Genomic DNA, 14,681 nt, shown 5'->3' with positions numbered 1-14,681 from the left:
GTCCAGGAAGGACCTGGTCTGGCAGTTCGGGCTGGACTGTTCCCAGGAGGCACAGGGTCAAGGCTGATTTGCATATGGCCAGGTCTAAACTGGGTAGCATGATGAGCAAAAGAATGATGGGGTTCACCCAGATCTCTTGACTGGGGGTGGATGTTTTGATTTGTTCTGCATTTCGTCCATCAGTTGTGTGATATTGCTTCCAATTGCAAATAATGGCATAAAACCTGTTATATCACACAGCTACAAAATACACCGATTTTCTGACAAAAATAAACGCAAGCAGGGACAAAGTCAATAGGTTTCTATTTTGTACAACAAAACCACACAGAGGAATGCAGCATCTGGGTACAAATGCACAAAAGAGCATTTACGCAAGCACCTGCTCTCTATCAGACATAAAGGCACTCACACATACAATAACAGATGCGTCAAGTACCACAGACCAAAAGTTGTACACAATACTGTGCGCAAAGTCACTAGGTGATGTGTAGTACTAAGAGAGCAAAGAGTGATGTGCGCCAGTGAAGCACTCGCGATGCATTTCTTACGCGAAATTACACTGTTATGCCACTTTGCGTAAGCACACTGCATCCGCATTACTGTGACTACACAAGGGCAGCAGGTGAGCAGCTGTTGTTTGCGGTGCTTCATTTTTTTTATCACGAAATGCATCAACATAGTGGAAAATCCGGAGCACCCTCACTAAAAACTGCAATCTCATAAATCCTCGATTCCCCATTATTGCAAAAAAAAAAAACACGCTGGCGCCGGTCGGGCGAGGTTCACTAGGGCGCAGATCCATGCCAGTCTCACGAGGAGCTCCATGGCTGGGGTCTCTGGGAGGTTCAGTGTGCCAGATGCTTGACGTCTTTAGGATAATGTGCCTGTGGCTGAGATTTATGCCTGAGACAATCTACTGCAGGGACCACTCAGCCTTCATCCTTCCAAGTTCAATAAATAACTCTGAAAACGCAAGGCTGCAGACGCAAGGGATATATAAATAAGTTATCAACATATAGTAGGGGATCAGTGGCAAAATCAAGGTTCTGAGTGACATAATAGACAGCTCCAGGTTTGCTCTTGTGTATTTGATGTCACTCAGAACCCTCGATGAAAAACATTCCCATTATTCACTGTTACCCATCTCTAATTCTATATGATACCCTCCAGAGGCATGTAATGCTTCTGTGACGGGGCTCTCCTGGCCCATCAGCTATGTGAAAATTAGTGCTTTTCCATTCCATTTTTCCTTCACATTGGAATCCAGAATTAATAATGAATAAAATGCACTGCAAGGGCAAGGATGCAGAGTTTAAACTTGATATGTGCGAGCTTCTCATGCATCGAGTCATAAAACTTCAGATCAGATCCCTGTCAGGCTTCCAGGGACCATCTATGATACCTCTTCCCTGTCTCCTACATATAGTGTTGCCGAACTTCGAGGTGAAGATCCTTGTCGACAAGCCATACTTTCTGCTCTCAGAGAAGGCGTTTGACTTCATCATGGAAGCCCGGTACTGTGCACCGGGATTGAGGAGCTCAGAGGGTGGGCAGGCTGTCTTTGGATTGTTGCTCTGGATGCCTCTTGCCCAGAAGAAAGGGCCAAAGCATTCCTTCAGCATTCCTTGTTTCATTTTATTTATTTCTCAACAGCTTTCCCCTTCCTTCTTCTTTCCAAGACTCTGTCCAACATAGAAAATAATCTCTCAACCCTGTCGGCCAAACTCTCACTCCTGAGAAAAGATTTCAACTCCCTCAACTCCAATTCCCCCTTCAATCATTCTAATTCCCCCGGCTCTGGCTTACAACGCACCTCTAATCCTAAACCTTGGAGTACTACTCCCTTCCACTGCCGTTCTCATAGGCCTCTCCACGCTTCGAATTATCTCTCCTCCACTTACCTTCTTGACCTTTGCAACTCTTACCTTCCTAAATCCATGATGAATGATCTTCCCCTCCTCACTCCAGCATTCCCGTTATTCTGGGGACATGCAGAATCCCCTCTTCTCCCCTCTCCCCCAGACCCCCACCCCAACTTACCATCATCCATTCGTGCTCTTCCCCTAAAGACACTCCTAACCCCCTCTCCTTAGCTCTTGTGTAATGAGCATGCAAACCATCAGAGAGTTGCTTCCTAGCCAATGCTTCCCAGATTTTAATGCAGAGCATGATCCATCTGGAGATGGTCCACTTCTGCACAGCCTTGCCCTTTTTCACATGCAACTGAAGCAAGCAGAGATTTCAGGAAGCTATCCCTTAACAGTTCCCCGGAGCAGAGCCCTGCTGGGCAAGGGAAAGAAAGAACAGGAGATCCTGAAAATTGGGGGACAGAAAGGGGATCAATGTGTCTTTCTGTACACCATGACACAAATTCCGCTGATCGGCAGGTATAAACCATCTTAGTAGAGGGACGCCTGACTGCCAAGGCCAAGCAGGCATTTTATCCTACTGGGCGGTACCCCGGTTGAACGTAACCCTGAAGACTGGTTTGGAAAGCCCAGTGGCATTCCTGGTGCTTCTTACACCTTCACCAGGTGTCCATGGTTAACTACATAAAGCGAGACATAAGATGAGAGCACAAGATGAATGGAAGGAGAAGAAAGTAGAGAGAAAGCGATCAGATGGAGAAGATAGGGAGGAGATGGAGAGAATGGAAAGAAAGAGAGAGATAGCTTGAGCAGGCACAGCCGGCACAGGTAACAGCGGTGGGGTGGCGGGGTGGGAGGAAGTCAACAGACGACGGCATAGGGAAAATTAAATACATTTAAAAAAATACTTACCTTGCACTCACCGCATCTCCGAGTCGGCGATGCAGCGAGCGCCAGGTAAGTGTTCTTTTTGTAAAAAAAAAAAAAAAAATCCTATCCCGTCGTCTGTTGACTTCCCCTCACCCTGCCCCGGCACTGCCTCGCCCCTGCCCCACCCACGCCTGAGCTTGAAGAGACGAAAGGATTGGGGCTAAATTGAGCATTTTTGCTAGGGCTGCTTTTGGTTCCGCAATCTAGATGTGACTTTCACTCTACCCGAGAGGGTCTTACTTAGACCTTACATATTATTATGAGAATAAAATGAGCTTTGTGATTTGTCATGTAAGGTGTAAAAAAAGAGTGTGAATTCTCTTGCACATTTACATGAAACTGATCTTTTTCCCTAAATTACACTATATGGATATAGAATACATAAACTATTGATAAAATATCATCCTATAAAAAAGCAACATTATACTTTGAATGAATGAAAATGAAATAGCAAACAAAATAATGCACTGCAAAATTATAAATACATGCTAGTGAAAAAATGGTGAACAAGAGCAGAAAGGAGGCAAGGCATATGACAAATCTGTGTACTGATGCAAGTGTATGGGGGTATCTTCTGCCATAAACTAACTGTTTGATGTGCGTGGAGGGGGGCAAAGTTTGTCAGTAACTATGCCCAACTACATATGGAGAATATTTTTGGCTGTGAGAGAGCCACTGATCTGCTTCTTATACAGACTTCTAGCTGCAGATTCCTCACATTTTAAATATTCTCCAGGCGTCAGACTGGATCCGCAAACTTTTCAGAAGCACTTCTGTGCACAGGTAAGTCAGTGGTGCTGTGTGGCTCAACACTGATGCCTTTCCACTCCGGATATGCAATGTTATGTTAACCTCATTAGTTATAGCATAGAACAAATCCTCCCCGAAGGAATATCCCAGCGCTATGCTGATATAGAAGAGCAACAGCTGAACCAATCGACTAGAATAGTCATGTTTTAAAAAGATTTTTTAACTTTCCAAACTCTGAGTAAAGTTTGATATGCAGAGCTAGTTTGTTCCAGTGGAAGGGAGAGACCAACCTACCGCCATAACTGGCAGTGCGCATTCGCAGAATTTGCAAAAAGGCTTTGTCTTTAGAACTTAAAGGTCTGGTCAGGTTATACAGTTGGAGCCTGTTTTGCAGGTAAGATGGATTATTCACATTTAGTGACTTATGTGTGAGACAGCACATGAGCCTGGATAAGCAGTGCAAAGAGTTCAGAATCATCAGAGCAAAAGAGGATCTAGATGGACGATTGCCAACCAGTCTGGCTGCCATGTTCTGTACCACGTGGAGTTTGGACAACAGAGCCTTGTTTGCAGCGACCAATAATGCACTGCCGTAGTCTAAAAGATGTGTGATTAAGGCTTGCCCCAGTGTTTTGCTGGAAGTTGGAGGGAGCCAAGGAAAAGCTTTTTTCAGTAATCCCATGGAGGTGAAGCAGTTTCCACAGATAATAGATATATGCTCTTTTATAGAGAAAGTGAGATATGACTTTATGCCCAGGTTTTGTGCTACTATCTTCTTCATACAATCAGAGAAGCGGGATTTAACCCCTGCTAGATTGACCAAAAGAGATGACCAATTGTGTCTCATCAGCATATGAGATTGCCTCAAAACCACATGCCTTGATGAGCTGTGCCAGAGTGGCAACATAAACGTTGAATAACGGAGGGCTAAGTGTGGAACCCTGTGGTACACCTTTGTCAACAGGCGTAGTACGAGACTTAAAGGGGTTCAGAGAATTGGATTGGGTACAATGATTTAGAAAGTTGATGAATCATTTGGGCGCCTTACCATAGACTCCAATGTCGTGCAGCCTGCGAATGAGAATCCCATGTATGATCGTATCGAAGGATGCCTTCAGATCTAGAAGTACTAGCGTCGCTAGGGTGCCCGCATCCAAGGACAATCTAATAGTGTCCATGACAGCCACTAGCACTGTCGCTGTGCTGTGGCCTGCTCTAAAACGAGAGTGGGAGGACGCGAGGAGCCAGTGTTTTTCCAAGGGGCAAAGAGTTGCATGTTTATGATGTTCTCCAGAAGTTTGCAGAGGAGAGAAATGGGCCGGTAATTTGATGTAATGCCTGGGTCAGCGTTTGGCTACTTTAAGATGGGGGAGACTAGAGCAGTTTCCCATGCAATGGGGACTGGAGCTGAGGAGTGAATAAGCTGGAGATGCTTGCCATAATGCCGGGTGGGCACAGGCCCAGTGGGGATGCTGATTTGACTGATTCAACCTCAACAAGGTGTCTAGCAGTTTTGCGGTCGTGGTGCTCACCGTCCCTGTGTTCAAGGTCAACTGGCCATCCAGTCCACTCTCCCCCCTGCAGCCCCATCTGCCAAACCCCTTTAAAGAGCCCTTAGTGGAGCCCAGCTACCTAATAAGAAGCAGTATCTGATGGTTCTTGCCCAGTTGGCAGGTCACAATATGGGACAGGTGGATCCTGCAAATTGTTGGAAAGGGGTATGTCCTACCCTTCATTTCCATGCCGTTACATCTTCCACCATCCCCCTAATGACTGTTGTTAGATTATCTGTCCCTTTTAAGGCAGGAAGTGCAAGTTCCTTTAGCCAAAGGGGCTATAAGGAGGGTACCTGCACCGGAATTAGGTTGTGGTTGTTATTACTGCTACTTTCTGGTGCCAATGAAGGATGGAGGCCATCATCCTATTTTAAACCTGAGCACACTCAACGCCTTCATTTAGAATGAAAAAGCCAAGATTCTCACGCTAGCCCAGGTCTTGTCTGCCCTAGACCCTGGAGACTGGATTGTGGTGTAGTACCTGCAGATTCCTATTTCCATATGCCCATCCTACATGCCCATTGCCAATACCTGAGGTTAGTAGTGGGACTGGAGCTTTTCCAGTTCTCTGTGCCCCCCATTTGGTTTCCCCACTGCACCCCAGGTGTTCACAAAAGTGATGGTGGTGGTAGCAGCAAACCTTTGGAGGCCAGTTGTCCCATTCGTCTCTCTACCTTGATGACTGGCTGATGAAGGTGGGCTCACTCAAGGCAATAGTCAACAACCTCCAGACAATGACAAAACTTCTGTCATTTTTGGGATTCACTATGAGAGTGCCAAAGCCATACCATACACTCCTTCTCAGACACTCCCCTTCATTGGAGTCATTCTGGACATGGTTTGGTTTTGTTCTTTTGCCCCAGAAAGGACAGTCCAGGACATTGAGGCTATGGTTATCCGCTGTCCTGGATTTCAGTGAGGTCAACGCTGAGGCTACTGGGACTGATGGCCTCCTGCATCCTGCTGGTCAAGCATGCCAGATGGCTTACGAAGGTTCAGCAGTGGCATCTGAAGACTCAGTGAGCCCAATACAATATCAAGGGAACCTCTCCCACCACGTCCAGTTCTCAGTGGAGACTCCAAAAGATCCACAATAGTGGTCACTGGACCGTGACCGGGTCAGCGGCAGACACCTCTACCCTACCCAGAGGTGACTGATGCATCCCTTCTGGGTCGGAACGAGATAGGAGAGATGGAGAACAGAGGCCTCTGGTTTCTGGGGGAAGCCCAGCTCCATTTCAACCATCTGGAGCAGAGGACCATCTGTTTGGCATTGAAAGCCTTACTACCATCCATCAAGGGTAGTTTGGCACAGGTGCTCACAGACAACACTACCACCTGGTTGTACTGCAACAAACAGGTTGGGGAGCAGGGAGAGGTCATGGACACTGTGCCAGGAGGCCCTATGCCTCTGGACCTCCAGTGAATTTTTCTTGGTGGCGAGCCACCTGGCAGGATAATTGAATCCCAGTGTGGACAAGCTCAGCTCTAGGCACCTAGCAGATCACAAATGGCAGTTTCACCCGCAGGTGACACAAGGTCTTTTCCGCAAATGGGGAGAATCTTGGCTCGGTCTGTTAACCACTGAGAATGGGCAATGTCTGCCACTCTTGCCCAGAGTTCTCACAGAGGTCAGGACTGACCAGGTCCAAGACATCCTTGTGGCCCTGGATTAGGCACCAAGAGTAACTTTCTGGTTTGTGTCCCTTCACACAGCCATCTTCAATTAGGTACTGATTTGGTATCCGTTCAGAAGGTGAGGAATCTGCGGATAGATTTCTTAATCAGAAGAACAAGTTACTTACCTAAAGTAATGCTCTTTTGGTAGAAACTCTGTCTAGCTGCAGATTCCTCACTGGCCCTCCCATGCTCCCTGATCTGTGATTGAACTCAAAAGCAACTACTTTCCAGAGCACAATGGCATCACTACTGGCATACAGAAGTACAGCTGAAATGTTTCCGGATCCAGTTTGACACCTGGGGAATATTTAAAAGGTGAGGAACATGCAACTAGGTAGAGTCTCTACCAGAAAGAGTGTTCTAGAAGGTGCGTAACTTCTCCTTTGCAAGCAGGAACGCAGACTTTGTTTGAGACAGTACACCAATGAATCTAAATTCTTTTCCAGCTACGTCTATGGCAAGAGTGTTCAAGGGGTCAGCTATGTGAGGTTCGCTATATTGGACGTAGATGGCTCAAAGAAATTCCTGCGAGGCACGGAGCAGCAGATCAAGGTGAGTGGGTGTGACTTGACTGTCTGTCTTGGCGCATGTGTGGGTCCACAGAGCTCCAGGTCACCACAGGGCAATGGGAAAAGCACGGAGTGGATTGGCTCCACACCTTTAACAAAGAGGTTGCTTAATTCAGGAGCAGTGAATAGGTGCATCTACTCAGAGGATGACTCTATGCATTGCAAGCATCATCACTGTGAAGAAAGTTAAATTATGCTGACTATTTATAAAGCCCACATTGCATGAGACTATTAGGGATGTTACTCAACTCAGTGATTCTCATGCTATCAACTTAAAAAGTTGAAAACTTGAACTGACTCAGCCTAGCATAGGAACTGAGGGCCACATTGACTGCTCCCGCTCCCAATGCCATTCTCGCAAACAGATCTTCCTCTCAATTGAGTTGTCAGGTAAATACAAGTAAAGAAAAATTAGAAATCCAAGCGTCATTTCTCCCTGCTCTGCTACTTTCGTCTTGAGAAGTCGCAAGGACATCAAGGTGCCTCTCAATCTTGATCCCAGTCTCTTAGCGTGTAATGGGTCCCCCAACTTGTCCTGATGCACCCAATATTTATCAGTCTCCTTTGACAGAAACCACGATACACATATTTGGCACATTTCTGGCTCCCTCTGGTGCGCCGTCAGGTCTCATTTATAAAAGAAAGCCTCCTGTTAGGTTACTCTCAGCACAACCATCCTTGACACCGTCTGTGCCTCTTGTCCTCAATGTAGACTCTGGGGCCAACGCCCAACCTGACTCATGATTCCCGCACCATTGGCCATGCCTGTACCAATTTCAAGGCTTCAGAAGGGACATAGCGGCAAAGACAATTCGAAGGCCCGCCACTCGAGCAGTTGACCACCACCAGTCCGGCCGGAGCCAGGGATCCAGCCTACAACGGCTCAGTTTCCCATTCCCTCAACTTCAGCTCCAAAGCCGCTTTAGTTTGCCCTCTGTAGCGCATGCCACCCTGCAACATGCAGAATAAGTTATTACCTTCATGGGTGGCAGAGCATCACATCCTTACAGTGGGTGCTCCATATCATTCAACAGGGCTATGTCCTATCATTCCTGTCACACTCCTTCTTGCCCAGAGTTCTGAAGAAGATCAGGCATAACCGGGCCCAAGTCTTGAGTGTGGTAAACTTTCTGGGCCTGTTTGAGTGGTTCTTCTCTTGTCGCAGCAGCAGAGCACTGGCCTGCACCTGGGCCTAGACAATATACAACTCTATGCATGGAGATTACGCAGTGACACTTGGCTGCTTTCGCTCTTCCTCCCAAAGTAGTGGATATCATCCTAGTGACCAGGCATCTATCTACGAAAACGGTTTATGCTGGACACTGGGATAGATTTGAAGCCTGGCGCGCATCCTTTCATACAGATCCATTACAAGCAAAGTTGTTGTATATTTTAGTTTTTGTGCTGTCTTTAGCCCATCACGGACTTGCAATCGGCACCATTATTGGTTGCCAGCAGTTTTTGCCTTTTTGCATTTCCCAGACCAATGATTTGGTTCATACGTGTCAACCCGAGCCATTTATGATGCCGCGGTTTGACCTCAATTTTCTTCTCACATTTTTTATGTGTACCACAATTTAGCAGATGCACAGCTGTCCTTTGTGTCCGTTGGCTCTAAGACAGTTTATTTCACAGTGATAACTTCAGCTTGCTGCATGAGTGAGCTACAAGCTCTGTAATGCATCCATGGTACACCACCTTTTCCCCCGTAAAACTGGTGTTGCAGGATTCCTGCCGAAGTAGGTGACTTTTTCAAGTCAGAAAATCTATCACCCTTCCTAGATTCTTTGCTCCACCTCTTCCCTTGAAAGAGGAGGAGAGGCTATACTGCTTGGACGCCAAGAAGGCCTTGATCATGTACATCGATTATACTGAGGACCACAGGGTCATCGATCAGCTATTACAATCTGTTATACACTGGCCCATAAGTAGCCTCCGGAACATGTGTGGGTTCACTCGACCAGAGCGAATGCTGTACCTGTTTCAGGCAGCTGTCCACAATGTGGGCATCTGTTAACACATTCACAAAACATTACTGAGTTGATACCCAGGTAAGACTGGTGAGAGCTTATGTTCCATTACTCTGTAATGTACCTAGCAGGGCACAGGCCTGTGTCAGTGTGCATAACGCCCTAGAACACCAGAACAAAACAAGATACAGACCTCATAAGCATTTAGACATTAAAGATGACACGCCACATCTATTGGGTTATCTATCCTCAGATGTGCGGAAATGTAGCTTCTGGAACACCGGTGGCAAGGTGTCATCATTGTGGTGGGTTATTCAGTTATTGTATCAGAAAGCATAGATCAGTGTGATCAGCAAATACATTTGCTTACATATTGTATCAAAAGAAATCTATGAGTGTGATCAGGAAATCATCAATGTCTTTTGTTTATGTACTCTATCAATCAATATCTACATTTCTATCATTGTGATCAGCTAGTTATCAATGATGTTTTCTTAGTTACTTCTTTATATGTCTTTCTCTACCAACAGCTGGTGGAGGGGAAGGCTGAGGTCAGTTTGACAGGGGAAAGCATTTCAAGCATTTGTAAAACATTTAACCTGTCCCTGGCCGATCTTTTTAGGTACTTTGCCAGCACTAATCTCTGCTGATAGATCTCAGTCTTGACCTGCAGGGTCACTGCTCTTCAAGCACTGCCAATGCATCTCAACCCTGACACACAGGATCCTCTGGGCCAACTTACAACATGGACATCAGGACAGTTCTGCTAATACACCTCAAATGACCTGAAGAACTCAGTGACATAACAAACACACAATGACAACCCCCGGCCAATAATTCACCCTAAAGCGTGTCTTGAGGTAGTCCTGGGAATCCTGCTGTTTAGATATTTATTTCGTCTAAAAAAACAAAAACAGTACGAATACTATGAAAACTGGGGTTAAGATGGTTAACATTGAGCCTAAGTGATCAGTTGCGATGTCTAGTATTTGTGCAAACTATATGAGAAATTTAAGCAAACAATAAATACATTTACAGTTGCTGATGAATAGGGCAGCACTGCCTCATTTAATTCTAGTAACAATGGATTCCATTTGAATACTTTTTCCAAATCTGGAGAAAAAAAGTTTGCCATAATGACTGGTGGGAGTGAGGTCTAGTGCAGAGGATCTTGAAGATAAATACACTGCTCGGAACCTCGAGGAGGCCAAGTGCTACCAAGTGCAACTAGCACATTAGAGTTTGTAGATCTTGGATGGAGTGCAGCTGGTAAAAGATGCCAGAGAGGTTTGGGGGCAGCACCATTTACTGCTTTGTACACATGCCTGGTATGTGGCAGTTTTTTTGGGTGGAAATCCAGTCAGCTTGGCATGATAGGATGATGTGGGAGTCTGCCTAAAAAGGAGTGTAGAAGGTACCTTGTCAAGAGAGTGGAAGGCCAACTATTTAGGTTATAAAAGCCCTGTATTGCAGTACTATACTGGTGACTTGATGAGTGTTTTGCCATGTAGAATGGGATATCTGTGTGACTCTTTTGTACATTCCAAACCTGATATTATTCTGAGGTTGTTGTAGTAGTTATGTATGATTGTGTTTTGTTTCGAGAGGTGCCAATGAGGAGGAGAAATACAGGACTTCAGAATTGGAGGAGGTTCACATGAGGAACTGTAAAGCAATCTAGAAACAAATGATAGTAGGACAATTAAATACATGTGACTGAAGGAGACCAAAAAATTAGGAAATAAAAATAGATTTTAGGGCCGTATGTATGAATTTATGTAGTATTTTATGTTGAATGTGTATAATATTTATATAGAGCAAGAAGGTAGCGGAGCGCTGTACAGGGTCAAAGACAAGCATAAAGTCAATGAGTGATAGACGCAGTAGCTCGGTTATGGACGTTTAATGCATTGCGATGTTATGGACGGTTAATGCATTGTGATGTTATGGACGGTTATTGCATTGCGGTGTTATGGATGGTTAATGCATTGTGATGTTATGAACAGTTAGTGCATTGTGATGTTATGGATGGTTATTGCATTGTGATGTTATGGACGGTTAATGCATGTGATGTTATGGACGGTTAGTGCATTTTGATGTTATGGATGGTTAATGCATTGTGATGTTATGGACAGTTAATGCATTGCTATGTTATGGACGGTTAATGCATCGTGATGTTATGGACGGTTATTGCATTGTGATGTTATGGACGGTTAATGCATTGTGATATTATGGACGGCTAATGCATTGTGATGTTATAGTCCGTTAATGCATTGTGATGTTATAGACAGTTAATGCATTGAAACTTTATGGACCGTTAATGCATTGTGATGTTATGGACGGTTATTGCATAGTGATGTAATGGACGGTTAAGGCATTGTGATGTTATGGACGGTTAATGCATCGTGATTTTATAGTCCGTTAATGCATTGTGATGTTATGGACGGTTAATGCATTGTAATGTTATGGACGGTTATTGCATTGCTATGTCATGGACGGTTAATGCATTGAGATGTTATGGATGGTTAAATCCTTGTGATGTTATGGACGGTTAGTGCATTGTGATCTTATGGACGGTTAATGCATTGTGATGTTATAGTCCGTTAATGCATTGTGATGTTGTGGACAGTTAATGCATTGCGATGTTATGGATGGTTAATGCATTGTGATGTTATGGATGGTTAATGCCTTGCTATATTAAGGATGATTAATGCAATGTGATGTTATGGACGGTTAATGCATTGTGATGTTATGGACGGTTAATGCATTGTATGTTATGGACGGTTAGTGCATTGTGATGTCATGGACGGTTAATGCATTGTGATGTTATAATCCGTCAATGCATTGTGATGTTATGGACAGTTAATGCATTTCAATGTTATGGACGGTTAATGCATTGTGATGTTATGGACGGTTATTGCATTGCACTGTTATGGATGGTTTATGCATTGTGATATTATGAACGGTTAATGCATTGTGATGTTATGGATGGTTAATGCATTGAGATGTTATGGACGGTTAATACATTGTATGTTATGGACGGTTAGTGCATTGTGATGTTATGGACGGTTAATGCATTGTGATGTTATAATCCGTTAATGCATTGTGATGTTATGGACAGTTAATGCATTTCAATGTTATGGACGGTTAATGCATTGTGATGTTATGGACGGTTATTGCATTGCAATGTTATGGATGGTTTATGCATTGTGATATTATGAACGGTTAATGCATTGTGATGTTATGGACAGTTAATGCATTGAGATGTTATGGACAGTTAATGCATTGTATGTTATGGACGGTTAGTGCATTGTGATGTTATGGACGGTTAATGCATTGTGATGTTATAATCCGTTAATGCATTGTGATGTTATGGACAGTTAATGCATTTCAATGTTATGGACGGTTAATGCATTGTGATGTTATGGACGGTTATTGCATTGCAATGTTATGGATGGTTTATGCATTGTGATATTATGAACGGTTAATGCATTGTGATGTTATGGACGGTTAATGCATTGAGATGTTATGGACGGTTAGTGCATTGTGAAGTTATGGACGGTTAATGCATTGTGATGTTATAATCCGTTAATGCATTGTGATGTTATGGACAGTTAATGCATTTCAATGTTATGGACGGTTAATGCATTGTGATGTTATGGACGGTTATTGCATTGCAATGTTATGGATGGTTTATGCATTGTGATATTATGAACGGTTAATGCATTGTGATGTTATCATCCGTTAATGCATTGTGATGTTATGGACGGTTAGTGCATTGTGATGTTATGGACGGTTAATGCATTGTGATGTTATGGACGGTTATTGCATTGCAATGTTATGGATGGTTAATGCATTGTGATGTTATGGACGGTTAATGCATTGTGATGTTATGGACGGTTAATGCATTGAGATGTTATGGACGGTTAATGCATTGTATGTTATGGACGGTTAGTGCATTGTGATGTTATGGACGGTTAATGCATTGTGATGTTATAATCCGTTAATGCATTGTGATGTTATGGACAGTTAATGCATTTCAATGTTATGGACGGTTAATGCATTGTGATGTTATGGACGGTTATTGCATTGCAATGTTATGGATGGTTTATGCATTGTGATATTATGAACGGTTAATGCATTGTGATGTTATGGACGGTTAATGCATTGTGATGTTATGGACAGTTTATGCATTGTGATGTTATGGACGGTTAATGCATTGTGATGTTATGGACGGTTAATGCATTGTGATGTTATGGACGGTTAATGCATTGTGATGTTATGGACGGTTAATGCATTGTATGTTATGGACAGTTAGTGCATTGTGATGTTATAATCCGTTAATGCATTGTGATGTTATGGACAGTTAATGCATTTCAATGTTATGGACGGTTAATGCATTGTGATGTTATGGACGGTTATTGCATTGCAATGTTATGGATGGTTTATGCATTGTGATATTATGAACGGTTAATGCATTGTGATGTTATTGACGGTTAATGCATTGTGATGTTATGGACAGTTTATGCATTGTGATGTTATGGACGGTTAATGCATTGTGATGTTATGGACGCTTAATGCATTGTGATGTTATGGACGGTTAATGCATTGTGATGTTATGGACGGTTAATGCATTGTATGTTATGGACAGTTAGTGCATTGTGATGTTATGGACGGTTAATGCATTGTGATGTTATGGACGGTTAATGCATTGTGATGTTATGGACGGTTAATGCATTGTGATGTTATGGACGGTTAATGCATTGTGATGTTATGGACGGTTAATGCATTGAGATGTTATGGACGGTTAATGCATTGTATGTTATGGACGGTTAGTGCATTGTGATGTTATGGACGGTTAATGCATTGTGATGTTATAATCCGTTAATGCATTGTGATGTTATGGACAGTTAATGCATTTCAATGTTATGGACGGTTAATGCATTGTGATGTTATGGACGGTTATTGCATTGCAATGTTATGGATGGTTTATGCATTGTGATATTATGAACGGTTAATGCATTGTGATGTTATGGACGGTTAATGCATTGTGATGTTATGGACGGTTTATGCATTGTGATGTTATGGACGGTTAATGCATTGTGATGTTATGGACGGTTAATGCATTGTGATGTTATGGACGGTTAATGCATTGTGATGTTATGGACGGTTAATGCATTGTGATGTTATGGACGGTTAATGCATTGTGATGTTATGGACGGTTAATGCATTGTGATGTAGTATTCTGCATACAAAATTGAATGAGAGCTCAACAGAGGAAATTATGTCCCCGAAGAAGATGAAGTAAAAAAGAAGAGAGCGAGGGACAGAGCCTTGACTGACACCTACTGAAAGTGA

The 14,681-nt window shown here is 43.5% G+C and overlaps 1 protein-coding gene across 1 annotated transcript in view; it reads left to right on the top strand.

Annotated features, from left to right (window-relative positions):
• The window catches only part of LOC146870299 (complement C4-B-like), a 332,560-nt gene that overhangs the window by 38,923 nt on the left and 278,956 nt on the right, over positions 1–14,681 (top strand). Inside the window, exons 7-9 of the mRNA XM_085642540.1 lie at positions 1,427–1,514; positions 7,231–7,336; positions 9,854–9,945. Coding sequence (XP_085498666.1) covers positions 1,427–1,514; positions 7,231–7,336; positions 9,854–9,945 — 286 coding nt within the window. The remainder of the gene's footprint in view (positions 1–1,426; positions 1,515–7,230; positions 7,337–9,853; positions 9,946–14,681) is intronic.

Source organism: Triturus cristatus, chromosome 1_1 (assembly GCF_964204655.1).
Source record: "Triturus cristatus chromosome 1_1, aTriCri1.1, whole genome shotgun sequence".
Taxonomy (NCBI): Eukaryota; Metazoa; Chordata; class Amphibia; order Caudata; family Salamandridae; genus Triturus; species Triturus cristatus.
Note: the sequence above shows the minus strand (reverse complement) of the source record. Positions and strands in the feature narration are given on the sequence as shown.